The sequence below is a fragment of the Mesocricetus auratus genome, unplaced genomic scaffold, assembly GCF_017639785.1.
Source record: "Mesocricetus auratus isolate SY011 unplaced genomic scaffold, BCM_Maur_2.0 Super-Scaffold_100008, whole genome shotgun sequence".
Classification (NCBI taxonomy): Eukaryota; Metazoa; Chordata; class Mammalia; order Rodentia; family Cricetidae; genus Mesocricetus; species Mesocricetus auratus.
The window spans coordinates 4,158,807-4,186,654 of NW_024429192.1; the positions used below are offsets into that span (position 1 = coordinate 4,158,807).

Genomic DNA, 27,848 nt, shown 5'->3' on the forward strand with positions numbered 1-27,848 from the left:
ACCTGCTCACACACACACTAAAGGCAGAAGGCAGAACCAGGCACAGCAAGCCAGTTGGCCACCGCCTACTCCTGTCCTCAGTCCAGGAACCCACAGTCTGGCTGCCTCTGCAGGCGCCTCCAGCTAGCAGCCTGAGGTTTCATTTTTCTTCCCTACTGTACTTCTGGCTGCATCGTCAGCCTGCATCGTTACTAGATACGTTGTTCTGCCTCACGAGCGTATTCAGAACATTCTCACAGCTCTCAAGGAACTGGAGCAAGCAAGCTGAACTTAGAAGTCAGAGTAGACTCCAGAAGGAAAGTTGTCGGCTCCCACACTTTGGTCAGGCAAGCGCATGGGTGCAAACACACATGTGCACACAAATGCCCTCACACCTGAACACACACACCTTCACACTCACTGCAGTCCACAGACACACATACATGATAACACACACACCATCCACAGATGTGTGCAGTGCACCACTCAGAGACTCCACAAACATCCCACACCACACACACACATACACACCACCGACACACACCATAACCCCTAGCAATACTGTAAACACACCACATACATGGACACTACACACACACCACACATATACCACATGGACATGATACATCCACATCACACACCCACAAATGACACACAAACCACATAAACACCACCCCAAACACACATACATATACTACACCTCATACCCTGACACACTGCACATAGTATACCACACACATACATGTACACATAGACACACACAGCACACCACATGCCAATCCTACACACCACCACAGACCAGTAACACCTACTGCAGCAAGTACACACTCACACATTCCACCCATACACACCACACCACACACACACCATACCACACATATCACACACAACACAACACATCTGAGATTGACATGCACAGAACAGGATTCTTAAGTTAGCCTAGGAATCTTGGAGCAGTGTCAGAGCTTGGCAGCAGCATCAGAGGGAGGCCCAAGCTTCAGGCCCAGAGCGGAGTCAAGGGTGCCCTGGGCCTAAGTGTCACAGGTAGGCTCTAACTTCATGCCCAGAGCAGAGTCTGAGGGAGGCCAGAGCCTCAGGCCGAGGGCAGCATCAAGGGTGCCATGAGCCTCAGATCTGGGAGCAGCGTCAGAGGGAGGCCTCGGCGTCAGGCCCTGGAGGGAGGACTGATCACTGGGTGAAGGGACAGCAGTGATTTCCAGCAGTAGCTTCCAGAAACTATAGCAAAAAGATCCTTTGGGAAAGAGCACCACAACCACTGCCATTTCTGGGTTGGAGATACCATGGTACTACACGGACCACGGGACCCTCAGCCCCACCCACACCTCCAATGGGAGGAGCGTCCACCAGAGCTGTAGACTCACCTGCATGTCAAGCAGTGACCACCTGAGCATTGGGTACACTTCCACCAGGAGGAGCGTTCACTGGAAGCCCTGCTCTGTTTGTGTCTGAAGGAGCCGTCAAGGGAGCCACGGCCCCCAACTATACCAATTAGAGAAAGAGAGGACCCCTGAAGCACAAGCCCCACCTCTATTGATTGGAGGAAGAGATTCGTAGACAACAAGGTAAGAACACTCTCGACTATACAAAGAGCAATACGGCACCACTAGAAACTTGTGGTGCTACCACAGCAGGACCGGAACATCCCAACACAGATGAAGTAGAAGAAAATGACCTAAAACTAACTAAAACTAACTTTATGAGGATGATTGAGGCCCTTAAAGGGGAAATGAAAAATTCCCTTAAAGAAATGGAGGAAAAGAAATAATTAGAGGACAGCAACAAACCCCTGAGTGCTTATTGTTTACTTTGATTCCTTATACTTTGTTACAACTGCAGTAACAGTCTTGGGACCAGAGGAAAGGATACCCAGGGTGGACGGGGGCTGGGTGGGGAAACGGTGCTGGGCGGAGTGGTAATCTGTGCTCCTGGCAATCGGAGGGCAGGGTAAGGCGGGAACCAGGTAAGCCCCCCTGGTGGAGGGGGCAGGAGGAAAGGACAAGGCGAGGAAGACTTCCGGCTGGCTCTGGAATGCGGGGCGGGCAGCCAGATCTGCAGGTGTGCGAGCCTGCGAGCGCAGGAGCGGGGATAGTGGTGCCGCCGCGGGCAACCGCGCATGCGCGCGGCACGGGCGCACGGTGGCGGCGGCGCGCCGCATCCGCTTCCTCCTCCGCTCGGCCCGGGGTCTGCGTCTCCGCGGCCGCCACGCGCCGGCTCCCGGCGTGAGCGGAGGACTCCCGGGCTGCCTCGGTGCCGCCTGGCGCCGCGGAAGCGGGGTTCCAGCTGGCCTTCCCCGAGTTCTCCGCGGATCGCGACCCCCATTTCCCCTCCCTGCCGGCAAACTCTCGGCGACCGGAAGTCGGGGCAGGCCGGAACACTGCGCAGGCGCAGGCCGCGAAGGGTCCTGGTGGGAAGCAGCGGGGACCCGGCTGCGGTGGGACTGCACTTCCGTGTGCGCCCACATCTGCGCTCCGGACGGCTCCAGACTGGTAAGAACAAGTGTTCCCGCCCACGTAGATTACTAAGGCTGCCAGCCAGGGCGGCTTAGCTGGAGGTCCGTTTATGCATTTCTTGTCTTCCTTTTAAGTAGTTGATTTTAAAATCATTTCCGTTGGTATAGTGCATGCCAGACATGCATGTATTGCCGAAGTTACGTCACTGTGGTATCCGGCTGTTGCGGTGCAGGGGAGAAAAAGCTCACTTGAGAATGCTTTCAGGTCGTTTTGTTGTGGGGTCATCCCGCTCTTTTTGCTCAGAGGCAGCCCCCAAAGGGGTCTAGTGTATCTTATGTACAGAGGTGTTTTACCCACACCGATCTGTGTACCATGTGCGAGCAGTGCATAGGGAGGCCAAGAGAGGACATCACCTCACCTGGGACTGGAGTTACACATGGGCACCAGGGACCGAACCCTGCTCTTCTGCAGGAGCAGCAAGGGCTCTTAACCACCGAGACATCTCTCCACCCGTTCCCCCGCAACCCCAGGGGGTTCTTCCAATTTAGAATTTTCTTCAACCTCACTTTTTTTTTTCTCACCATTTCTTGCTCGGTTTCACATCTTAGCGTACATCTTCCAAAAGTGCTTGCATTTATTTCTGTTAATTCCTACATTTGGTCCCCCACTCTGTTGCCTGTGTTCCCTGGATTTTTTTCCCGTTTCGGCTTTTGAGAGACTAATGTAGAAAAGCAGTAGTCATCTTTTGTCGTCTGGTCATGTCTGCCTTGTGCGATGTGTTGGTTTCCATTTTCTTTCTAATTTAATTATATTGATGTCTAGATCCTAGTGTCTTAAAAACCCTGTTTACACTGATGGGGGTTTATTTATTCATTTTTCTAAGACTGCTGCCGATATAACTGTTTATTCTTTTGTGTTTCTTTGTGTTTATTATTTATGTGTATCGATGTTTTGCTGTCATATTCATCTGTGCACTGCATGTGTGCTTTGCTCCTAAGCACTGAACTGTGTCTCCAGCCCCCATGTGTTCTTAAGAACTGTTACATGGCACCGTGGTTAAATGTTGATTGTCGCAGAACTGTGAAAGTCACCAAATGTCTAGGAGATCAGCTGTGAGAATTTAGTCAGTAAAGCCTCCAAATGGCATTGTTTCCTCTCTTTAGAGCAGTGGTTCTCAACCTTCGTAAGGCTGCTGCCCCTGTTCCTCATGCAGCGGTGACCCCCACCCAAAAATTATCTCACTGCTACATCATGACTCTTTTTGCTACTGATATGGATTGTACTGTAAGCATCTGATGTAGAGGACGTAGGACATAGGCCCTCTGTGGGGTCGTGGCCCACAGGTTGAGGACCATTGCATTATGGGTATTTGTTACTGCAGGGACCCTGGTTTGGCACTTAGTAAAAAGTTTTGGTGTACAAAACTTTTAGGAAAGGGATTTAAAAAAATGAGAACATTCACTAAAATATGTGTCTGTATAATCAAAGGTACCACGGTCTTTAATGATCATCGACTAGAGACTAAGGCTGCCACTCTCCTTATTTTAGGTTGAGCACGACGCAGGCTCTGGTTTCAGTATGCAGCAGCGAAGAGGAAGGACAGGGAGAGTCAGACGGCAGAGGCGAAGCTCTGACTCAAGAGGAGGTACAGGGCTGGGAAGAAGGAAGGCCTTCGTGGAGCAGGGCTGCCCACACAGTGTTCCTCAGAACACTGTTCAAAGAGAACATTGTGTAAAGAACACGTCTCAATGGCGTCCTCACACCAGTGAGAGGATGAATGTGTTCTCCTCATCATTTCTACTTTTTTCTCCCTGGCTCTCCCCTGGGTTTCTGCTTGTCTGTCCTTTTGCTCTGGTCGCTCTCTGGATACAGAGCATCTCCAGTGGATGGTGTGACTTACTTTGGTCTGGTCCTTAACCAGCCTGGTTCCATTTTGTCTTCTCTGAGTCTAGTGTCTGCTTTTTGTTACTCTGTTCCTCCTTTAGTGTTTCCTTTTATATTAAATTGGTATTTTAAGCCAGGCGTTGGCTCACGCCTTTAATTCCAGCACTCAGGAGGCAGAGGCAGGCGGATCTCTGTGAGTTCGAGTCCAGGCTAGACCGACAGCCTCCAAAACAATACAGAGAAACCCTGTCTCGTAAAACCAAAAAAAAAAAAAAACAAAAAAACAAAAACAAAAAAACAAAACAAAACAAAAAAACCTAGCAGAAGACATGGAACTTCACTGCCTCTGGGGGCTGCTTCAACAGCTAGACAGACGGGGTCCCTGTCATGGGTGGATGAACAATCATTAAACCTTGCTTTTGCAGTTTAGTGGGTCTGTCTTCCTGGTGGTCTCTGGGGACTTTGTAATTTGGGCACAAGAGTCTCAGCAATGTTTAAAAGTCCAAAGTTTAAAGTCTCTTCTGAAATTCATGTGACCTCTTAGCTGTAATCCCCTATAAAATCAAAATCAAGAAAACAGATCACATTACAGGTCCAAAACATAGGGAAGGGAGCATAGTGAGGAAACACTGGACCAAAGCAAGACCAAAAACGAGCCAGGTGAACTCCAAAGTCTGCATCTCCACGTCCGATGTCAAACACTCTTCAGATCTCCAGCTCCTTTCAGCTTTGTTGACTGCAGCTTCTCTCTGTCTCTCTCTGTCTCTCTGTCTCTCTGTCTCTCTGTCTCTCTCTCTGTCTCTGTCTCTGTCTCTCTCTCTCTCTCTCTCTCTCTCTCTCTCTCTGTCTCTCTCTCTCTCTCTCTCTCTCTCTCTCTCTCTCCCCTGGTTCCACTCTCTCTTAGCAGCTCTCTTCGGCAGGTATCCCATGGCTCTGGCATCTCTAACATCCTGTGGTCTCCAAGGCAACCGGGGCTCCAACTTCACAGCTTCACACAATGGCCTCTCTAGGCCTCCACTTAGGGACACCACTGACAGGTGTTTGGCCTCAGTGGCTTTTCTTGGTTATGGAGGCAAATTCCACAGCCCCTTTCTTTCTGTCCTTAGCTCCAGAACCACGTGGCCAAAGCTGCCAAGTTCTGCTGTTTGCTGGAGCTGGAACAGGCCCCTTCATTCAGTTACATCTTCACCGTCTTTCTGTCCTCCACCATCTTTCTGTCCTCCACCACCTAAGCTTGGCTGTCCTGAAACTGGATCTCTAGAGCAGACTGGCTGCAAACTCAGAAATCCGCCAGCCTCTGCCTTCAGAGTGCTGGGATTAAAGGTGTAGACCACCACACCCAGCTTTAAGCTTTTCCTTAGTTTCTTTTCACAGTTGGAAGAGGTCACCACTCCCTGTATTCTATTTCTTCATTTGTTATCTCCTAGAACACAGCTCTTCACGCAGTTCCTTTTCTCCTAAGATTTTACATTATTGCAGTATAAATCTGCATTAGAGTTACCACTAATAATCACACACCAGAGGCTATGCGAGGCTGTTTTGAGATTTCCTCTGCTAATAGAATTAGTCCGGGACTCTTCACTTTAGCCTCTCGGGCAGACTCTTCAGACAAGGGCAAAAGGCAGCCACATTCTTTACCAAAATATCACAACAACGCACCCTAGGCAGGGTACCAAAGTTCTCTGAAATCTCTTGAATGGTCCAAATAGCTCTCGGCACCGCTGTCCTCTGTGCTTCTGTGGTCCACTAAGCAGCGCTGAAATCACCCCACTGCTTTCCTTACCCAGAGCACCCAAGTCCAGCCAGGTTCCTCCAAACCAGAACATGGGCAGGCCTTCTGCAGCGATACCCCAGTCTCCCCCCCCCACTGACTTCTGTCTCTGTCAGGGTTTCCATTGCCGTGAAGAGACGCCACCACCACAGCAGCTCTTATAAAGGAAAACATTTCACAGAGGTGGCAGCTTACTGTTCAGAGGTCCAGTCCGTCGTCATCAAGGCCGGGGGTGTGGCAGTGTACAGGCAGACTACAGCTTGGTCAGAAGGCATGTTCTACAGAGTGAGTTCCAGGACAGCCTGGGCCACACAGAGAAACCCTGTCTCAAAAAACAACAGAAACATTGTATTTTAGTAGCATTTTTGGAATTTGAACTTTTGGTTACTAGTGCATGGGAATACAATTAATTTTTCATGTGTTAATTTGTATCTTACAACTTCGCTAAACTCATTTGTTGTTTTGAAAATTTTCTTAGATATTCCATGTTATGCTTATGTGTTCTGAAAATTTTGGTTTTTTTTTCCCTCAGTTTGATTGTATTTTTCCCAATTACACTGGTTAAATAGCTTTTATATTTTTGAGGACAAGTGAGCGGTGTCTATCCTTCTCTGTTGTGGATCTTAGAGGAGGCCACTTAGGGGCCGCTGTTGTGGGATATTTGTACACTGCGAAGATACGTTGCTGTGATTGGTTTAATAAGAGCTGAACAGCCAATAGCTTGGCAGGAGGTATAGGCGGGACTTCCGGGCAGAGACAGGAAGTAGGAGGGGATGATGGGGGTGCAGGGAAGAGGCCACGGAGACACGGAGGGAGTCGGACATACAGAATGAAAGGAAGGTAGAAAGCTACATGGTAAATGTCAGCTGACAGAAATGGGCTAATAATTCATGTTATAGGAGCTGACTAGGAGCAAGCCTAAGCTATAGGCCAAGCTTTCCTAATGAATAACAAGTCTCCATGCCGTTACTTGGGGCCCGGCTGGTGGGACAGAGAAAGACTTGTCACATCTCACTGTTACCGTGGCAGCTGGGTGGCTGTGCCGTGCCGGGAACGGGACACAGGACTGCGAATGTGAGGCAGACACTCTACCCTCCCCCCCCGCCCCGCCCTGCTCCACCCCGCCCCGCCGCCCAGGGCTGCAGCCCCTGCCCGGTCCCTCGTCCCCCAGTGTTTTTTGTCAATATGTTACTTGTCTGGGTATGGACACTTCCTTCTGTCTTCACCAGACTGGTGTTAGATTCTATCCAACGGTCCTGTGCGTGCACTGAAATAACCACGCAGCAGCAAATGGCTTTCCCGCTCGCTCAGCACGCGTCATGTTCATTCTCAGTGAGGTTTGCTCCCCTCACCGTCTGCGCGTGTGATATCCTCCATCAGTGCATACCTTCGCAGTGCTGGCCCCCTGACGCAGCGATGCTAACTCTGGTGTGCTCCCCCTCTCCTGACAGTGAACGAGAGCCACCGACCTGAATTCATAGAGCTGAGAAAGTGGCTGAAAGATAGACAGTTTGAAGACACAGGCTTAGTACCCGCCCGCTTTCCAGGTGAGAGTCATGTGGGAGGCCTGGGCGGGGCTGGGGTGGGGCCGGGTGGGGCCGGGTGGGGTCAGGGGCTGGTTCCGGCAGTGACTGTGTCATTTCTGGAGACACATCTGTGGTTTGGGCTTCACTGTTTGTGCCTTACCTTTCTATGGAAAAGAGTGGCAGATAAGGGGAAAATTACAATTGAAGAAGGAGAATAATAAGAGTAAGATGAAGCCGTGAGGCCAGGCGTGGAGGCACAAGCCTTTCATCCCAGCACTCAGGAGGCGGGGGCAGGCCGGTCTCTGAGTTTGAGGCGGGCCCGGGCTACATGGTGAGATCCAGGCAAGCCCCCGGCTGTACAATGAGACCTTGTCTCAAAAAAAAAAAGAAAAAGAAAAAGAAAAAAGAAAAAAGAAAAGAAGGGTAAAACGGATGCAGAACAAGGACACCACTTGAAAGACGTGAAGTCTTGTGCACTCCTGGAGGACAGCATTTGACTAGTCTTTAAAGAGCTCACGCAGCTGACAGGAGCAGAGCTGCCTGACCCTGAGGGGCCGTAAGCACTCCTCAGATAGTGTTTGTCTTCCTTAGCCCTCGGGGGAAACCCAACTGGAGAGCTTGGGGACGTCATCTCACCCCAGTCAGAATGGCTGACGTCAACAAAACCCCTGGCAACAAGTACTGGTGAGGTTGTGTAGAAATAGATTCTCTCGTTCACTGCCGGTAGGAAGGCGAGTCGACCGTCTACTCTGGATATCCCTGTGGAGAACCCTCAAAAAAAGAACCTAAAACCAGAATCTACCATGTGACCGAGCTAGAGCCAATCCTTGGCATATGCCCAAAGGCCTTACTCAGCAGATACCAGCCACGTTCATTGCTGCTCTGTTCACAACAGCCAGGAAATGGAAACAACCTAAATGCCCTTCAACAGATGAGTGGTGGTGGAAATGAGGTCTGTTCTCAACGGGATTCTATGCAGGTGTACAGGAAAACGAAGCCACGGAACTTCAGGTGAATGGATGGATCTGGAAGAGATCATACTGAATGAGGTAACCCAGGCCCAGAAAAGTGAACAAACAGTGTGTGTTCCTCTCAACTGTGGTTGCTGCCTCCAAATCCTCAGATGTAAGGGTAGCTGCCGCCCGCCCTGGAGGAAGCCTCTCTTTACAGCAGACAGTCACAGAGAACCGTGACTGGACACAGGGCAGAGATCAGCAGATCAGGGGAGCCCCGTCCCAGCAGACACATCCGCGTCACGGCAACGTCTGCATCTGGGGCTCGGGCAAGACCTCTGAAGAGGCAGGAGTGTAAGAGCCAGAATGCCATGAAGTCTGCTGTGAAGCAGTGTCTCCTGGAAATGACTGCATGCACGATCCCGGACAATGCCAGTATCAGCGGGCACGGCTGTGTGGAAGGGGGACCATGTTGTGGGTCCCACTCCTAGTCAAAGGACGAATGACAACTGGGAGGAGAATTTGCCTCTCCCGGGATGCTCTTCCTCGTTGGTTAGCCGGCACAAAGTGATCAGCCTTGAAGCGAAAAAAGCTGACGCCATCAAGTTAGAAGTTGGGATGTCCCTGGAGCCTCACCTGAAGGAAAGACCTGGGCTGAGTCTTCAGAGGCATGGCATTGTGTACTGAGCAGAGGCGAGCTCAACCTTTTCCCTTGAGGTTTGCTAGGAATGGGAGGGGGGCATGCATGCTAATGGGGCTGTCTGAGGCTCAGGAGGTGAGTAGTTTTCTCAAGGAAACCACTTGAGGTACTTGTTGCGTATTACGGTGTGACCTCAGCAAACACTGTCCCTTCGGCAGTTTGGATCCGTTCCTCTCGTGTTGGAGGCGCAGCTCTGCGGGCTTCCACAGTTACTGGAACGGAGGCAGGTTAACGTTCTCCTCTGGAATTTGAAAGCTCCTTGTGGAGGCCAGATTGACATTGGTCTGGAACGAGTCTCTCAGAAGTTGGGCAGTGTCCTGTGGACGTGGGTGGAGGGCAACTCCAGAGCAGACTGGCGTGTGCTTCAGAAGGACCTGGGTCTGCTGTGGCAGGGACAGTTTTGCTAATAGGACCTCTAGTTCCTCACCACAGGAGTGCTTCAGAAGCCACGGGGCCTGCTGCATGTGATCCCAGGGCTAAAGCGTTGGACTTGTCCTCCGGCCCTAGTTAGCCTAACGGGGATGAATTAACTAAAATATCTCGCTGGTAAATGATTTCCCACGTGGGTCCCCACCTGAGAGAGATACACATGAGGGTACTCCCTGTGGGCCAGCTACACATGGTGACTCTGGAGTCTAAAAATCAACGCAGAGGTTAATTGTTACTTTCAGGTTATAGTGAGCTGTGGGTGCATCCAGGGAGGCAAAAGGTTTAAAGGTAAAATGGAAGGGTTACAAAGTAGCTTGGAAACCACTTTGGGACATTTGACTGCCAGGTAGGCGTCCTTCCATGACTGTTTATGTAAAGCTGTAGTTTAGCAGAATGTTTTGCTACTGGAAGACAGTGACGTATGAAGTGTCTCCCTTTGAGTGTCCTTGGCTTCCTATGTCAGGGTCTGACCCAAATGCCTCCATTTTGTTTCTGACAACATTCACAGAACCGTGTTCTGTCCAGGTCTGTTGTCAGTCAGGGACAGGACACTTAACTTGTCAGCCAAGACTGGCCAGTAAGTCACTTCCTTAGGTTGTGTCACATGGAGTTCTCTACCATCTCTTCCTGAGAAAAGTGCCAGCGTTGTCTCTGTGGCGAGTTCCTTAGATCTTGACCCAGAGCCCAGCTTTGCTGTTGAAGGAATGCAAACCCACAGAGAGGTCCAGAACAGCTTCCCGATCCCATCTTCCTGGGAGGGAAAGCCAGGAGACCCGCCCGCGGTATTGCAGTGTTGTGGCATCTTTTAGCCCTTAAAGGGGCGCACAAGATCTCCAAGATACAGTAGGATTTACCGCTCCGTGTTTTCGTTCTTCCAGGAACAGGAAGAGGGCTGATGAGCAAAACATCACTGCAGGTGAGAACTTCTGTTTTATCCTTGAGACTCAAGATAGATCCTGCTGTGTGCGTGCATGCATGAGTGTGTGCACATGTGCTGTGTGTGTGTGCGCGTGTGCATGAGTGTGTGTGCATGCATGAGTGTGCACGTGTGCTGTGTGTGTGTGCGCGTGTGCATGAGTGTGTGTGCATGCATGAGTGTGCACGTGTGCTGTGTGTGCGTGCGTGTGCATGAGTTGTGCATGAGTGTGCATGTGCACGAGTGTGTGCACATGTATGAGTGTGTGTGCATGAGTGTGTGCATGCACGTGCATGAGAGTGTGTGCACATGTGTGTGTGAGAGCACGCATGCTTTGCTCACATCAAGTGAATCAAGTGTGCTTCACCTGTATAGCCATTTCCTTACTTACCAAATGGATATATTTGGTTAGGGTTATGCCAAGGAAGCTTGGGTTTGCTGGGTAAAGACAGACATTGAAGTCCTTCTGCCGACACAGCCGTGAGATTGGTTTGCCACTTAAACAAATGTAAAGGGGACAGATGATCTGTTCTCAGAGGACCTGAGTCCTTCCATCTCCTCGTCGTTCCCGAAGCCTCTCTGCGTTTGACTTATAGGAGGGAACAAGACAGGAGTGCAGCTTCCTGCCCCTCCTTTTAAGGATGGTCCAGCCCCGGGGGCTGCAAAGGCATGAGGGTACACTGTCTTTTCCCTGCCCATGTGCCCCCTCAGCGCAACCCTTAGGAGTCAGGAGATAGCCAGGGTAGGGCGCGACGTCTGCCACATTAGATGGTGTCTGTGGTGGGCAGTGGTGACGGCCCTCGTCCAGGATGTGTGCTGTGACGGAGAGCAGGGACATGCTGGCAGTAGGCCTTGGACCCCTCCCACAGCGCGGCTCAGTCCTGCAGCTTCTGTTTGGAATTCAGCGTGTAACTCAGGCTAGCCTCAAACATTCCATTTTTCTGTTGGAGTTACAGGTGTGTGTCATGACACTTGGCCACATGCACTTTGAAATGTGTGTCTATATGAAACTGTTTGAAAATAGAGATGTATGTTATATGCAGTGAGATGTATCTTTGATGTATTATGTACATGCGTGTATATATATATATATATATATATATATATATATATATATACATATATATATTATAATGAGTCTGCTCAAGTTTTTTTTTTCCTATTTTGGTAAAACACTGACCAAAAGTAGCTTGAAGAAGAATGAGTTAATAGTCCACCCCAGAGGGAAGTCAGGGTAGGGGCTCTTGGCTGGACCCTGAAGGCAGGCGCTGAGGCGGAGAGCACGGGGGTGGGGTGGGGTGGGGTGGGGTGGGGGGGCGGGGGATGCTGCTTCCTGTCTTGCTTTTCATGGCTTGCTCAGCCTGCTGTCTTGCACAATACAGGACCACTTGCTCCGGGGCGGCATCACCCCCAGTAGGATGTGCCCTGGAACATCAGTCATTAATTAAGAAAGTGTTCCCCAGATGGGTCTGTAGGCCGGCCTAGAGCAAGCAATCTCTGCATTCAGGTCTCCTGTCCTATGTAACTCTACTTTTTCACGTTGACAAAAATTAACCAGTATAGTTGAACCCTTTGTCAGCCTGACATAAAAATATGTCACCGTTAAACCATAACTCCCCGTTTCTCTCCAAGAGCTCTGTGTTAACACCACAGTACAGACTGTAGAGTAACATCCAGATTATCACAGTCTTGAAAAAAAGCCAAACACTGAAAGAGTTCAAGGTCTGGTTAAAATACCACCGCCGGGCACGCTGCTGTCCCTCTTCCCCCCGGTGGCTGCTCTCCCCTCCATGAACGATTTCTCCTTGAGTGAAGATACTCTGGCCCAGGTGTTCAGCCTCTTTTCTGGGCGTGAAGACTCTACAAAGATAGCATCCCTAGATTCCGGTGGCTCTTACCCTGAGGGGTCTTGGCTGGACCCGGAGCTGATGGCCGCCCTCATCCTCTGTGACACTCTGGTACCCCACAGCGAAGTAGGTCTGCAAGCTGAGGCAGCTGCAGAGACTGGAGGGGACTGGGCGCCAAGCTGGACGAGCAGCCGCTGTGGTAAGAGGCCTGGATGGATGGACATCTGGAGGAGCAGGACAGCAAGGCCGCCTGACAGCCGGCACTGGGCCTGGCCACCCTCCTCCTCCCTGACCTCTTCAGCTGGGGGAGTCATGGCCCGCTGTGTCCCCCACCTCTAAGCGCCTGTGCAGTGTAGCTCAGCCTCCTGCAGGGACTGTGACAGCACCTCCTCTTGGGGCTGCTGCCATCACACCACGTCACAATAGGGAGCGTGACCCTTCAAGACTTAACGACAAACTAGCGAGGCTCTTTGGCCATTGTTGAAGATCTTAACTGAATTGGGAGGGAACGCTCCAGCTCTTGATCAGGTGCAGGCCTTTACGAAGGGTTCTGTAATGCAGAATTTCATTAGCTGCAGCTGCTTTCCAGATGCAGTGGGCAATTTAAGTGAGATTTAACTCAGGCAGCTCTTTGAATGTCTATTAGCCTTGACAGATAGTGTCTGATCTCCCTGGTGTGCTGTTTAGACACAGACACTGCAGAGGTATATAAATGCTACAAAGCAATATTGGAAAATACCCGGTCTGCCGCCAGCCCATCCAGCTGTTTCAGGAGACCTGGCAGCCCTTGGTCACAGCGGCTGAGCAGAAGCAGCAAAGGCTTCTCCAGCCATCTCTCCCGGGCAAAGACAAGGAGCCTGGCAGCTTGCGATTGTGAGCAGCAAGTTCTTCTGAACCTCCCCTCGCGCACGGACCTCATGCCTCAGTCCCAATGCTGTGCTTTCCTTACCCTTGGCAAATGCTGACACCCCAAAGCATTCCAAGTGCAGAGGCTGTGAAACCAAGTGTTAACCTTGGCTCCTTCACAAGAGGCTGCTGCTTTGTACGAGGAAGAACCACCACAAGAATATGCTCCCGCGTGGCTCACCGGTGAAGGGAGCAGCCTGCCAGAGGTGAACACCACGTCCCGTGAGCTCCGAGCACCTGGGAACATTCTTAGTTCAGCACTGCTTCTGTGGGGATGATAGTGCTTGTAATGGCAAATTCAGGGAGCTTCAAGGCCAGGCGTGGTGGCTCACATGTTTATGGAGGCAGAGGCAGGCGAATCTCTGAATTCAAGGTCAGCCTGGTCAACATAGCAAGTTTCTGGCCAGTCAGGGCCAGCTACACAGAGACACTGGCGGTGATATTTTGTTTATGATCTAACAAACAAAGCTTGCCTGAGGATCAGAGTACAGAGCTAGCCACACTAGTCAGCCATACAGGCCAGGCAGCGCCTTTAATCTGTTACTTAGTTGGCTTCTGTTTTTATATTTTGTTTGTTACTATATGAAGTGTTCCTTTTGGTGGTTTGAATTCTTTTAATTCTAAAAATGCTTTATTCCGGCTGATTTAGTTTTACGGACTTGAATCTGTTTCAGAGAAATTCCGAGTTCTGTCGAATGCCATGAAAACGTTTGTTACAATAAACAAAATTCTCGGCACTTAGAAAAAAAAAGTAAATAATTTCTCAGTCCCAAAGGGAAGAGCCACGGCATGAGAACAGCCATTCTCAATCAAAGCCCAGAAGTGCATCCCCTAAGGCGTAGCTCACCGCCGGGCGTCTGGGGCTCACTCGTGACCTGCTGGGCGCTGCCTTCCATAGCAGCTTGTCTCGTAGGCTGACGCCAAGCCCACTCCACACCCGCAGCTGTCCTCGGTGGTCACTTCATGGCCCTGGCATCTCCGTGTACTGGAGTCTTCTCCACTGAAGTTGAGGCCATACCTTCACCAATGGCCTCTGCTGGCCTCTGATGTTGCCAAAGCCCAACTTCTCTTCGCGACCTCTTCAGTCCTGGGTTTTCCATCGCAACAGAGGCTGCACCTTCCCTGCTTGTCTCCCATGGATCTTACAGTGCCTAGCTCAGCTCTTCATGATCCCTTCATGCCTTCAAACCGCTGCCACGCGAAAGACATACATTTACCAGCCTTTTGTTCAGCCGCGGTCCCCCGCTGGACCACAGCGTCTATGTCCAGGAGCTGAGGAAGCACTCCCCAGATTTTATCTCAGTGATGCTGGTCTCTTGTTAGTCACAGCTACTTCCTAAGCCAACCTCATTATCGTTGATTGCCCTGGTAAAGCAAAGGTTTTGCTTCCCATAGGTTCTTAATTTTTAAAACCTATCCTATGGCTGGCCCTAACACAGTCTGTGCCTGTCTCTTTGCAAACCTGCATTGTCTGCACTCTGGAGGGCTTTTGATATGTGATGGGTGGGGTTCAGTGTTTGCAAAGCCGAGGTGTCCTAAACTCTACTTTCTCTTTGGCAAGGAAGGACAGACGATTATTTCATTGCCCGAGAGCTGTCTGCTCACCACGGACACTGTGATTCGAAGCTCCTTAGGGCCCTACATTAAGAAGTAAGTGACACACCTGGTGCCCGTGCTGTTCCTTGACAGTGTCTGCCATTGGCAGACGTTTGCCATGGCCGGCGCAGCACGAGGACCCAGCTCTTGTCTAGCCAAGGAGCACCTGGTGTGATTGGAAAGGTTTTCTCTCTTCTGGGCTTGGTCTTAATCCACGGGGGACTGTATCTCTAAGGCTGCCTGGGTTGAGGGTGTGAACCCCGTTCCCTATCTACTGGGAGGTGAAATAGGATGGTGCCAGGATGAAAAAGCCTTGCGGCTGCTGCTTCCCTGCCTTGGTTCATCCTATTGTACCTGCTTGGCTTCTTTAGCTGTGAACAGATTTGGCGTTAGGGAGGAGTTGGGTTCAGTTAGGGATGAAGGAGAGCAGGCAGTGCAGGATTTGGCGTTAGGGAGGAGATGGACTTAGTTAGGGATGAAGGAGAGCAGGCAGTGCAGGATTTGGCGTTAGGGAGGAGATGGACTTAGGGATGAAGGAGAGCAGGCAGTGCAGGATTTGGCGTTAGGGAGGAGTTGGACTTAGTTAGGGATGAAGGAGAGCAGACACTGTAGGTTGAGAGCCTTGTTCTGGGCACATGGCGGCGAGCCTTGGTTTTGGAGCACCCTGAGGACAGAGAGAGTGAGAGCCTTAGCAGAAGTGATCTCTTCATTTTAAGGGTTCAAAGACAGCACATTGTCATACTCCCCCCCCCCCCATTCTTTATGGGCCTGCGTAGCAGGAGGATGCTCTAATCACATGACATGGGAATCTGGACTTAATGAATGATACCATTGCCAAGTCTGTTTATGCCGTAAGGGCTGATATGTGAGTAGCTACTCCTGAAAGACCTGAGGTTATCAGGCTTCAGGCTGAATACCCCGGTGATGTCCCGAGCTCAATAACCAGAGAGTTGAATGCAAACCGCAAGAGGTTTATTGTTTGCACAGGTGTCAGCAGCCTTAGCTAACTGACCGCACTGGGCTCTAGGACAGTGTTCTTTTTATATACATACTTTTGGCAAGCAAAGCAATAGGGGTATTGTAAAAAGCAGGGCCACTGAAGGTGCAGATCTGGGCAAGCAATAGGGGTATTGTAAGAAGCGCGGGCATAACTCATCCTTCTGGAGAAACCACAAGGTCAAGATTAAACTTATCTTAACAGCCTGCCGTGTCCTGTATCAGCACTCTGGACAAGATGTTCTTTTCAATTCAACCTTGTTCCCTGTCTAGGGAAAGGGACCTTGGGGGAATTTTCCACTGAGGCAACCTTCTGAGTCTTAAAAAGGGGGGGCGGTGTATTGGGGCTTATCATTCAGAACACAACTACTTAACTTGTGTTAGAACTCCCAAGTTTAGGAACAAAAGCCCAAAGTGTATAGTAGTGATCAGACACAGCCTCTGTCTCGGTCAGCACTGTCCAGTAGAACTTGCAGCAATGGTGGAGATTGCAACCAGGCTAGATACAAGATTTTTTTTTTTTGTGAAGCTGATCTTACCTATTAGTTATGGAAATGGCATTGGTGGGAAAGAGGAAATAGACCGTGTTGGGTGTGCTGTGGAGGGAGAGGTCGTAGACCGTGTTGGGTGTGCACTGGAGAGACACAGTCGTAGGAGAGATGCCTGTGTCTCGGCTGGAGTGTTGGCAGCTTGAGCATATTCCCTCTGAAGCAAACCAAACTGTGGCGGAGTCCACACTTTAATTCCTTCCATGTGTCTTTTCACTTTGCAAGGTGGAAGCCTCCTCCATCTCCTCTGCTGGCCCTGTGCACGTTTTTAATCTCAGAAAGGCATGCAGGAGGTCGGTCCCCCTGGAAATCTTACCTGGACATTTTACCCAAGTCATACACCTGCCCGGTCTGCTTGGAGCCGGGAGTGGTGGCTCTTCTGCCCGAGCCTTTAAAGGCGAAGGCGGAAGAACAGAGAGCCCACGTGCGGGACTTGTTTGCCTCCTCCGGAGCCTTCTTCTCTACCCTGCAGCCTCTGTTTGTGGAGCCTGTGGGCGGCATTTTCAGCTACAGTGCCTTCCTGTGGGCCTGGTGCACCGTGAACACCAGAGCTGTGTACCTGAGGTCCACGAGGCAGGAATGCCTTTCCGCAGAGCCCGACACGTGCGCGCTCGCACCGTACCTGGATCTGCTGAACCACAGCCCACATGTCCAGGTGAGGCGCTGGCACGGGCACGAGCCCTGTTGTCACAGAACTCCAGCATGTCGAGTCAGGAACGAAACAGCGCAGGCAGGCGTAACCTGTGTCAGGTGTATGCGTTAGGCCAGCCTCCCTTCCGCTGCTCTTCGTTCCCGCCCCCCCCCCCATGTCGTTGTAGCAAAAGTCTCCTTTGCTTTTGGACTGCAGTGCTCTCCAGGCCTGCAGGGCCCTGTGCTGAGCCCCTGGGCCTTTCACTGACCCAGGCAGAGTCTTCGCTCCCGGCCCTCCAGGGCTTGGGTGCGGTCTGGCTTCCTCCCTGCCCCATCTTTACACTTGGTGGTGTGGCTGTCCGCACCTGTGTCTTTGTTCTGACTGGGGATCAGCCTCCTCCATGGCCTCAAGGCTTTCCGGTTTCCTGTTGTTCCTCTTTGAAGCCCCAGTGCTCAGAGCAAGGCTGATTATGGAACAGATGAGAACCTGTGTGATGAGGAATCTGGGGTTCATGGAAGAACCCCACTAGTGATGGTCACAATGCCCTCTCCCTCAACCCTTTCCCCACTGGCACACTGGAGACACACGGGTTTGCATGACATGCGGGGAGAAAGGCCAGGCTTGGAGGGCAGAGGGGAGGAGGTCTGTCAGCTCACCTGAAACCTGTTTAGGGGACACCGGGCTGGGTCCTGTGCCTTTGCTGTCCCCCGAGACATGCCACCAGGAAGAGATCAGTGTCACCTTGTCACCCCACACGGCAGTGGGAGGACTCAGGGAGGTCCTGCTTGTGCTCTTGGCCCTGGGATGGCCCCAGCCTGGGCATTATCCAGTCTCCAGCATGTGAGTCCCTGTTAGGTGAAAGGTCAAAGGATGCTGGTTTTGTAAGCACGAGTTTTCTGGCCTGTAGGTCCCGGGGCCCTTGAGTTCCAAAATAAACACACGGACTCTATATTAGTTATAAAGCTGTTGGCCTGTGGCTTGGGCTTCTTATTGGCTAGTTCTTTTTATTATTAACCCATAACTACTAATCTATGTATTTCTACATGGTCTTTTCTTACCGGAGAACTCCTGACTGGAGTCCTCTCTTCCCGGGCTCTCATGATGACTCCTCTGCCCAAACTTCCCAGAATTCTCCTCTTCTCGTCTCCTAGCCTCACCTATCTTCCTGCCCGGCCAATCAGTGTTTTATTCATCAACCAATAAGAGAGACACATATGCAGAAGGACATCTCCCGTCACCTCCTCTTTTCTGTTTAAACAAAAGGGAAGGTTTTAACTTCAACATAGTCAAATTATATATAACAAAACAGTTATTAAGGCAGAACCATAATGGACACAGGGACTCAGCCTCACTGTGATTTTATTGGAGGCTTGTACTATAGCGATTTTATGGACTAACACAGAAGAACACAGCCATAGCTGGATGACGGGAGCCTGAGGGCTGAGCTGCAAAGGACCTTTACGTCTCCGAGGACTGTAAACACTGAAACTCGTGGCCGAGTCAGATGTGTGGTCACTCTGAGAGTCCTCCCTCCCGCAGGGGAAGGCGAGACGGAGGAGGGAACAGGCTGAAGTGTAGGAGCATCAGTCCCCACCTGTGGCCGGCTTTGTCGCCAGGCATCTCAAACTGCGTCGTACAGCAGCTGACGCGGTAACTTGTAGTGTGGGCTAAAAAGAGAAGTCTTACGCCCCCCCGCAGGTGAAGGCGGCGTTCAACGAGAAAACCAGCCGCTATGAGATCAGGACGGCCTCGCGCTGCAGGAAGCATCAGGAAGTGTTCATTTGCTACGGTCCCCACGACAACCAGCGGCTGCTCCTGGAGTACGGCTTCGTCTCCAGCTGCAACCCTCACGCCTGCGTTCCCGTGCCAGGAGGTTGGTGTCGCTGGCGCCGTTGCTTCTCCCAGAGGCAGCGCTATCTCCCGTCGTAGTGGGAAGAGCCCCTGTATGCAGTGCTCCCTGATCTCAGGCAGAAGTAGCCTCGCCTTCACTGGCCGGAAACCGTGTTGCGGTAAAACCAGCAAAACCGATGGATGAGCTGAGAGGTGGTGTGGGGGGGGGAAGTTGCTTAGGAAACGAGCGACAGTCACGGCTGCGAGGGGGCAGGTCTTTGTGCTGAGCAGAAACTTAGCAAGCACCCACGCAAAAGCAGTTCCTGAGCCACGGGCAAGCGGCGGGAGATCCCCCGGCGTGTATTCGAGGCGTTTGTGTGCAGGTCAGAATGTACAACTTGTAGGCAGAACAGCAATTACGTTTCTTAGGTTAAAGACAGAAGAGCCAGAACTGGGCCAGCGAGATGGCTCAGCAGGTAAAGGGGGCTTGCCACCAAGCCTGAGGACCCGAGTTCAATCCTCAGGACCCACAAGGTGGAGGGAGAGAACTGACTCCTGCAAACTGTCCTCTGACCTTCACGGTGTGTGTGTGTGTGTCACACACAGCACATATATCAGCGTAATGAGTTTTAGAGTGAGAGCGGGAACTTGTACAATGAGTTAGAAAGCCAGCTTTGCCCGGGCGTTGGTGGCGCACGCCTTTAATCCCAGCACCCTGGAGGCAGAGAGGCAGGTGGATCTCTGTGAGTTTGAGGCCAGCCTGGTCTGCAGAGCGAGTGCCAGGACAGGCTCCAAAGCTACACAGTGAAACCCTGTCTCGAAAAACAAGCCAAAAAGGAAGAAAGCCAGCCAGCCAGCTGTGAGGTTGCCTCAGAGTCCTGCATTGCCCTAGGATGGCCCTAACCGTCCACAGTGCCAGGTGAACCCACGGAGCAACAACTGCATGCGCTCACTTGTCCATCTGCGCCCTTGAAATCGGAGCAGGGCCCGAGGATCGGCTCGGTGGCAGGACGCTTGCCTGGCGGGTGCCCTCTCGGGAGGGAAGGGAAGGCGTGCTTTCGTCAGAATTACACCCCGAGCCCCTGGTTTGTTCTGGTTTTGTATGCAAATGCAGAAGCGAAGCCCATCACCACCTCCCAAAGCAGAAGCCTTTGCTTTCTCTCCCCTCCAACAACGCGTGTCAGTGTTCACCCGCGCGCTGTGTAGCTGCATCGCTGATGCGTGGACTGCCGTGCACCTGGCTTGTAGACAGCATCGACAACCTGCCTTCCTCCCGGAGTTCCTCCGCAGCCTCCTTCTGGCTGTGTCTCCCAGCAGTCGCTCTAGCATTGTCCCTTCTTACCCTGTGGATGCGTTTAGTGGGGGCGCGAGCCTCACTTCTCAGGGTTCTGCCCCAGCCATGGAGCCCTCACAGCTTTTCAGGCACCGGCAGTCTCAGCGGGTTGTCCCAGAGGACACCTAGTGTGAATTAGGGAGCACTCACTCTTGGTCACACAGGATGGTGATGCCCCAAAGAGGACACCTAGTGTGAATTAGGGAGCACTCTTGGTCACACAGGATGGGGATGTCCCAAAGAGGACACCTAGTGTGAATTAGGGAGCACTCTTGGTCACACAGGATGGTGATGGGAGGGAAGTATGCTGGAGGAGAAGGCATTGTGTGCGCTTCGCCTGAGTTATATCCGACAGTGACCCGGATCTCCTCTCTGACGCAGACGCGCTGGTTAAGTACCTCCCGGCAGCAGATAAACAGATGCACAAGAAGATGTCCATCCTGAGGGACCACGGCTTCACAGAGTGAGTGCGCTTCTATCCATTCCCACGACAGTACCGAGGGTTCTGGCTTCTGCAGCCGCGACACCTCCCGCCTCTGTGCTAGCCGACGGGTGGGTATCCGCTAAGGCCTTACTGTGCAGTAAAGTTGTGCCCCGTGTAGTAGACACTCAAGCAGTGGAAGACAGTTGCCGGGGGAATGTGAGAGGCAAGCTTGAAACAGTTCTGCGAATGTCATTAGGTGGGTCAGGTTCAGGGGGGTGGTACGGGGTTGTCACAAGCCAGGCTGACCCCGAGCAGACCCTGTCTGCCAGCATCGGTACAGATCGGGGGTAGGAGAGATAAGATCCCAGACTCACCCTTGGACGTCGTCTTTTCTGTCTAAGTCAGGCTTTCCATGCGTAGCAACAGTGTGCGGCCGCCCTCCCCTGTTCATCTCCCTGAACCGTGTGGTGGGGTTACCAGGTCCCTCGCTGTGGCCCCCTAAACCAAGTTCAGGGTCTTCTGAAAACGATTGGAGAGTGGCTTCTCACCCTCAACTCGGCCACTGTCGTGGTGACAAAACACCAGGGCCAAAAGTGAGTTGGAGAGGTTCTACATCATAGTCTCGTGACTGAGGGAAGTCAGGACAGGAACCTGGGGGCAGGAGCTGAAGCAAGAGCCGTGCAGGGCCCTGCTCACAGGCTTGCTTGGCCTGCTGTCTTGCAGAACCCAGGACCACCAGCCCAGGGAGAGACCCCACCCACAGTGGGCTGGGCCCTCCTCCACCAATCACTAATTAAGAGCCTGTAGGCCTGCCTATAGCTTGATCTTACTAAGGAATTTTCTCAATCAAAGCTCCCTCCTCTCCACTGACTCCAGCTTGTGTCAAGTCCACAAATTATCCAGCACAACCCGGAACAGTCAGAACACAAATCCATTGACCCAACATGTGCCTGTTCAAAGCCACTGCTAGGTTTCTTTGGTGTTTGCCATGGTGTCATTCCTAAGTGACAGATTTGGTGCTGCCTGCTTTTCTCCCGTAGAAATTTGACGTTTGGATGGGATGGACCTTCTTGGAGGTTGCTCACAGCTCTTAAGTTGCTGTGTCTGGAAGCTGAGAAATTGTAAGTTTCACCTGCATTCCTCCCCCCCTCCCCCAACCTTGTTTTCTGAAGCAGGGTTTCTCTGTGTAGCCCTGGACGTCCTGGAACTCACTGTCATCCAGGCTGGCCTTGAACTCACAGAGATCTGCTTGCTCTGACTTCTGTGTGCTGGGGTTAAAGGCTTGGGCCACCACTGCCAGGACAGTGTCTGCTTCTTGGTAAAAACCGGAGGGGTTTGTTTGGGAGGCTTGCATTTAGGGGGAAGAGGAGGAAACCCTGCCCCGAAGCTGCTCCTTGCGTGGCTCTGAGAACTTTGCGCTCTGTGTTGAGGTATTGCCCCTGGTGACTGTCTGATTAGTGTCCTGTCAGTCTGATTAGTGTCCTGTCAGCACGGGTGCCTCAGGGGCACGGCTCTGAGTAGGTGGGCTTTCCTGTGATAGACAAGCTCCCAGCTTTGCCCTGTCTGGTCCCATGTTTCCCTGTCGGAGCCTGCTCCGATGAGTCAGCTGGGTTCCTTGAGGGGGGTGTGAGGACTGAGACAAGGCAGTAAAGAAACAGAGACAGAAACACAGGAGAGATTCAGGACTGCCCCGTCCATGTGTCTCAGTACACCGGGCACCCTGACTTTAATTTAGAGCCTGCCTGTAGACAGACTAGGAAAGCAGAACACAGAGCAGCAGCAGTTAACCAGCTCCCCGCACTGCCCTTGACTCGGTGAGCAGCCAGGCTCACTATCTAAACCTGGGTCCTCCCTCAGCAAGCAGCTTCCTGCGCTGTCTCTGCCTGCCTACACTGGCACCAGGAGCTTGTTAGTCAGATAACACGCTCTTTCCCCTGGGCTTCATCAGGACTTTCTCACGGCTCTCAAGGAGACCGAGACAAGCCATCTTGAACTCTAATGTCTTATGGGTCAGAACAGGCTGCAGATGGAAACTGAGTCACTTGTGGGATCCCACATTGTCCCTCGCCCCCAGTTCTACTCTGGGGTTGGTCTCCACGAGAGGACGCAGTGTAGACATGCATTGTGATTGGCTCCTTAATGTTCCTAAGGGGCCGAAGGTCATGTCCCAGAGCTAGCTGCCTGTCAACCCCCGTAGCTGAGCTCCGGTCATCACAGGGACCCCTCCAGGCCAGGACTGATCTGACAGCAGCTGCCTTGCTGCTGCCTAGGATGCGGGGCAGGTGTCCAGCGGTGTGTAGGGACAGCCCTCTTGCCCTTGCGGCATCCTTACTCTTTCCTGTGGGGATCAGAAGGAAAGCGTCTCCCTGGTCTTAGTGACCAGAGATGTAGTTGACCCTTGAACAGCACAGGGTTGCACCTGGCAGATTCACTTACATGGGAATGAAATTGTTTTAAAATAATTGCACACAGAAGTATTGAAAACTTTAAGAAAAAGTTAGTTGTAGAGAAAGAAAAATAGAAAAGCATGTATGCATAGTTGTCTGTTTTATCATGTACTACTGTATGTAGGCGAATGTACCATAAAAAGTTAAAGTTTTGAACTGAAACGTGGCCATATAGACTGTGGATGGCGTGTGTCTTAGTGTTCTAGTGCTGTTAGGATCCACCATGACCACAGAAACTCTTAGGAAAGAGAGCATTTACTTGGGACTTGCTTAGAGTTTTAGAGGATGTGGTAGTTTGAATAGGAACGACCCTATAGGGAGTGGCTCTCCTGGGAGGCGTGGCCTTGATGGAGGAAGTGTGCCACTGGGGGGTGGGCTCTGAGGTCTCATAAGTTCAAGCTGTGTCCAGTGTGGCAGACCATCTCCTGCTGCTACCTGCAGATCAGGGTGTAGAACTCTGCACCATGTCTGTCCGCACGGGCGCCATGTCACGTGGTGGAGCTCCTCCCCTGCGTGGTAGAGGACCCAGGCGGGCAGGTGTGCAGTCAGCCCAGCGCACAGCGTCCGCACAGGCAGGGTCTGGCTCGCCCTGCTCTCCTTGTCTTTTCTCCTCTCACTCGCCACTGTCCCGCGCTCCCTAGTCACTCACTGACCGGTCCATTTGAGCTCACCTGCACCCCGTGGGGACGAGGTGTGTGTGCACCCTTATAAGGAGACAGCACAGCCATTTGTAGAGGTCATCCCCACATTCATTGTCTCCCTCGGGTCGCTTGCTTGGGCGGCATGGCCCAAGGGGAAACACCCAGGTACCCGGTGATTCCCAGCCTTCCTGTGTGAGGTCGTCTCCTGACCTTTTGCTATCGGCCTTGAAGCCGAGGTCCCTCTGCTCACTGAGCCGACCTGTCGGGCTGGGAGTTCTGTCTGCTGCGTACACTCTAACCTTCGTGTCCAGCCACCCTCTCACCTCCTCCTCCTGAGCCATTTCCGTGCCCCCTCCTCCCAACTCCTCCCTCCTGCCTCCCCTCTGTCCTTTCTCCCTGACTGCTTCTCCCAAGTGGAGCCTGGCTTTCACCCCTCCGGCTTCAAAACCTTCGGCTCCCTCGACGCTGCCTCGACAGACCTATGGTCTCGAGATTGCTGAACACTGGCCTCACCTCCTCCCGCAGCCTCGCTTCTGCAAGCCAAGGCCGCATGAGCGACCGGCCGGCGTGCAGAGAGTGGCCTGGCTGTAGGGCATTTGGCAGGGGATTGTGTTCTTGGTTGCCAGCCTTCAGGAGGAACTGTCACCTATAGCCAAGGGGCATGCAGTGCCCTTGCCTCTGGTGGGTGTGGCTCCGGTAACTTGTACGCCAGACACAGGATTGACGTGAAAATAGAATTCAGCCACAGCTGGTGAAGAACACCCAAGCAGCCGGCTCCTGTTTGGTTCACTCTTGGCTACTCTTCCTTCCTCTGTTTCTGTGTGCCTTGGTTAGGGTTTCTGTTGCTGCAAAGAGACGCTGTGGCCACGGCAGCTCTTCGTCTTGGTTAGGGTTTCTGTTGCTTTGAAGAGACGCCGTGACCTCGTCAACTCTTATAAAGGAAAACATTTAACTGAGGTGGTGGCTTACAGTTCAGGGGTTGAGTCCATTGTCGTCATGGCGGGGAGCGTGGCAGCATGCCGGCAGACATGGTGCTGTCTACATCTCGATCAGAAAGCAACCGAAAGTGGACTGTCACACAGAGGGAAGCTTGAGCAAAAGAGACCTGAAAGCCCACCCCCACAGTGACACACTTCCTCCAACAAGGCCACACCTACTCCAACAGGGCCACACCTCCTAACAGTGCCATTCTCTATGAGATTACGGGGGGGGGGGGCAATTGTATTCAAACTACCATGGGAACTGTAGTGATGTTACAGGTTTGGGGACAAGCCTCACTGTGCCCAGGAAGGGCGGGGACAGGGCTCGTGTGAACGCCGCATGGCGGAACGCTGTTATCAGAATGAGAACCGCTGAAATGATCTTATTGGCCATTCTGGTTCTAGTACGTCCTGGAAAAAAGTACTCCTTGGTGAAGCAATCTCAGATACAAATGAGAAGACAAGCTTGGGCATAGCCCAGAGGATATGCTCTGACTTCATGGAGGAGACTCAGGCTGTGCTGCACAAGGTGTGTTTCCTGAAGCTGCCTGGACACGGGGTTCCGGTCCCCAGGCTCCTTGCTGTGCCCGCTGTCAGGAGAGCCCCGGGAATCTCCAGTGAGCGAACGTCTTGCCATCTCTGTGTCTGGCTGTGTTGACAGAGTCACACTTTAGAGTTAGGTGTCGGTGCTGGGTTAGTGGTTGCTGTGTTAGCGGGAGCACCTGGGTTCCGGTCCCCACCACACCAGCAATAGAAGCTGGCACTCAGTGTCAGCCCCCGGCCTCTGCACGTGCAGGCACAGGCTAGTCTGGAAGGGCTACGTACAGATGCACACGCACCTTGTGGGATTGCTCCGTCAAACTGTTTAACAGTGTCACCCACGCCGGAGCTCCTACAATCTCTTTCTTGGCACGCACTATGAGTCTTGTTCCTAACTGAGACCACGTGTTGTACGGGAGCTCTGGGACCTGCCCCTTATCTCTCGATAAACTCTGTGTTTGTCGACTGTGGTCTCCACAGTCTCGCCGCCATTCCCACGGCGGCCGCCGTTCTTTCTGTTACCCAGGTGAGCATAGGAAGGCCGTGGCTTTTGTGTCTGACTTAACCCGTGTCCTCCGGGCTCACCCCTGGGATCGCAAATGGGGCCTCCTGTTCTCCCCCCTTTTTTGTGTCACTGGGATGGGACCTGGGTCCTCACACCTGCTGGGCACACACTCTAAACCCAAGCCCTGCCACTGCTCATTTTCGTTTAAGACTATACCATTGTGTAAGTAAGGATATTAATATTTTCTCTGTTCATTCATCGTTGGGCACTTAGGTTGAGTCTTAATTTTTGCCTCATGTTCTATCATTGCTTGATTTCTTAGTGATAGTGTTTCAAATATTTTTTTCCTATGTGTGTCTTAATTTCATAATTTTTTAAATGAGAAACCAGTTCATAAGAAACTTGACTGTATTAAAATTAAGAATTTTAGTGCGCTGTGAAGATTTTATGTCAAGTGAAAAGAAAACCACAAAAGGACAAATGCTGTCCACTTACCGGAGGCCAGCGAGATTCACGGGCTCGGGGGAGGGGAGCCGGCTGGCGCACTCATTCATCCTTAGAGAAGAAAGTGATGGGGGCCGCGGTCACTGCCTGCCTGCCTCAAAGCAGTTAAAACAGCCGATCTGATGACGCACTTGTATCGCAATAAAAAGTTAGGCGTAACTTGCAGGTTTCTGACATGAAGGAGGGGAAGGCGCTCCCGGCACATGAGCTCACTCTGGTGGAGTCTCTGCGGAAGGAAGAGCTGAGCATCCTCCAGGCTTCCGCCGAGATCATGAGCAGCTCACGAGCCCTCTCTCCCTGACGTCACCGAGGCCTGAGGTTCCCTCCCATGGAGGGCGGACTTCCCGCGTTTGCACTGCGGTCGGAATAAACACTTTTATACGAGGTTATTTGAAGTCTGTGGATGGTTTCTGTTAAAGAGTAGTGTGTTTAATGTTCCTTCCTCTGCTCTCCTTACAAACAGTGGACTTGGAAGAGCTGCTCCCCGGGATGGAGCGGCGGCTGCTCAGCCCTGAGAAGGGTGTCCTCAGGGAGCGGAGGAGGGCACTAGGCATTGGGTAGCTGAGGACAGACAGACGGCCAAGCTATAGTTGTCATGGACAGAAGTAAGCCCAGCGGGGAAGGGGTGAGGTGCTGAGCTTCTGAGTGGGAGGCTGTGAGGGCCAGGCAGCCGCTGTGCTCTGTTTCCTGGTGTCTTCCATTTCAGTCCCCTCACCGGCTGTTAATGGTCAGGAAGTGAACTTGTAAGCCTCTCAGGTACTCTTGGCTTGAGGGACAAGTTGGGGCCGGGTGGGTTGGCAGTGTTGAACCACAGTGGACTGCTGAGACCTTCCCTCTGTAGAGCACCTGTGTTTCAGGAAAACTTAGTTTACAAGGACAGGTGACGATAGTTCCTCTACACTATTCAAAACGAAAATCCCCTCAAACATGGAAACGTTCACAGACAACACGTGGTTGTCATTGTTTCACTTGTCCAGTGATTAGAGAGGAAAGAAGACAGTAACACAACCGTCCACCACAGTTCCACAGACAGTTACATCCGTGGTATTTTACAGCCACGACCGACCTGAGTTTATTTGATAGACGGTTGCATAGGACTGGTTTGCAGATTGACCTTGGCAAAAATACCTGTACGAAGAGCCGGGTGGTGGTGGCGCACACCTTTAATCCCAGCACTCGGGAGGCAGAGGCAGGCAGATCTCTGTGAGTTCAAGGCCGGGCTGGACCGACAGCCTCCAAAACAATACAGAGAAACCCTGTGTCGTAAAACAACAAACAAAAATACCTGTACGAACGACTGATGAACCACGGACCCCCTGCAGAGAGCGTGGCCCATGGCAGGGCAGTCTGTGGTCCCCAGGTAAGACGGTTGTTTCTAGGCCACCCGTCTGCATGTGTTCTTAGAAAGCCGACGGCCACAGCCTCAGAGCTGTCTCCCCACCTGGGGAAGGCCCCGCCTGAGCGCAGTTTCCTTCCTCATTCTGTCCACAC

At 52.1% G+C, this 27,848-nt stretch overlaps 1 protein-coding gene across 4 annotated transcripts; it reads left to right on the plus strand.

Annotated features, from left to right (window-relative positions):
• Positions 1-1,780: 1,780 nt before the first annotated feature.
• Positions 1,781-26,746, plus strand: Setd4 (SET domain containing 4). Of its 4 annotated transcripts, none has more exons than XM_005073880.4 (11): positions 2,356-2,486; positions 3,999-4,095; positions 7,557-7,652; positions 10,592-10,629; positions 14,944-15,032; positions 16,748-17,177; positions 18,852-19,026; positions 20,698-20,779; positions 21,781-21,861; positions 25,214-25,337; positions 26,524-26,746. In XM_005073880.4, the coding sequence occupies exons 2-11, from the start codon at positions 4,029-4,031 to the stop codon at positions 26,656-26,658; spliced, it is 1,317 nt and encodes a 438-aa protein (XP_005073937.1). In that variant the 5' UTR covers positions 2,356-2,486; positions 3,999-4,028; the 3' UTR covers positions 26,659-26,746. The 4 variants fall into 4 exon arrangements, 3 of the variants coding, with proteins under 3 accessions (XP_012971668.1, XP_005073937.1, XP_040606382.1); XM_040750448.1 differs by lacking the exon at positions 2,356-2,486 and adding an exon at positions 2,533-2,551; XM_013116214.3 differs by lacking the exon at positions 3,999-4,095 and having other exon boundaries at positions 1,784-2,486.
• Positions 26,747-27,848: the final 1,102 nt, after the last annotated feature.

What these genes read in the sequence shown, in the direction of transcription:
- Setd4 (XM_013116214.3), top strand. Translation starts at nt 2,114, where the DNA reads ATGCGCGCGGCACGGGCGCACGGTGGCGGCGGCGCGCCGCATCCGCTT. An exon ending in TGAGCAAAACATCACTGCAG is followed by an intron (nt 10,630 to 14,943) that starts GTGAGAACTTCT and finishes CTCTTTGGCAAG; the next exon opens with GAAGGACAGACGATTATTTC. An exon ending in CTGCGTTCCCGTGCCAGGAG is followed by an intron (nt 19,027 to 20,697) that starts GTTGGTGTCGCT and finishes TCTCTGACGCAG; the next exon opens with ACGCGCTGGTTAAGTACCTC.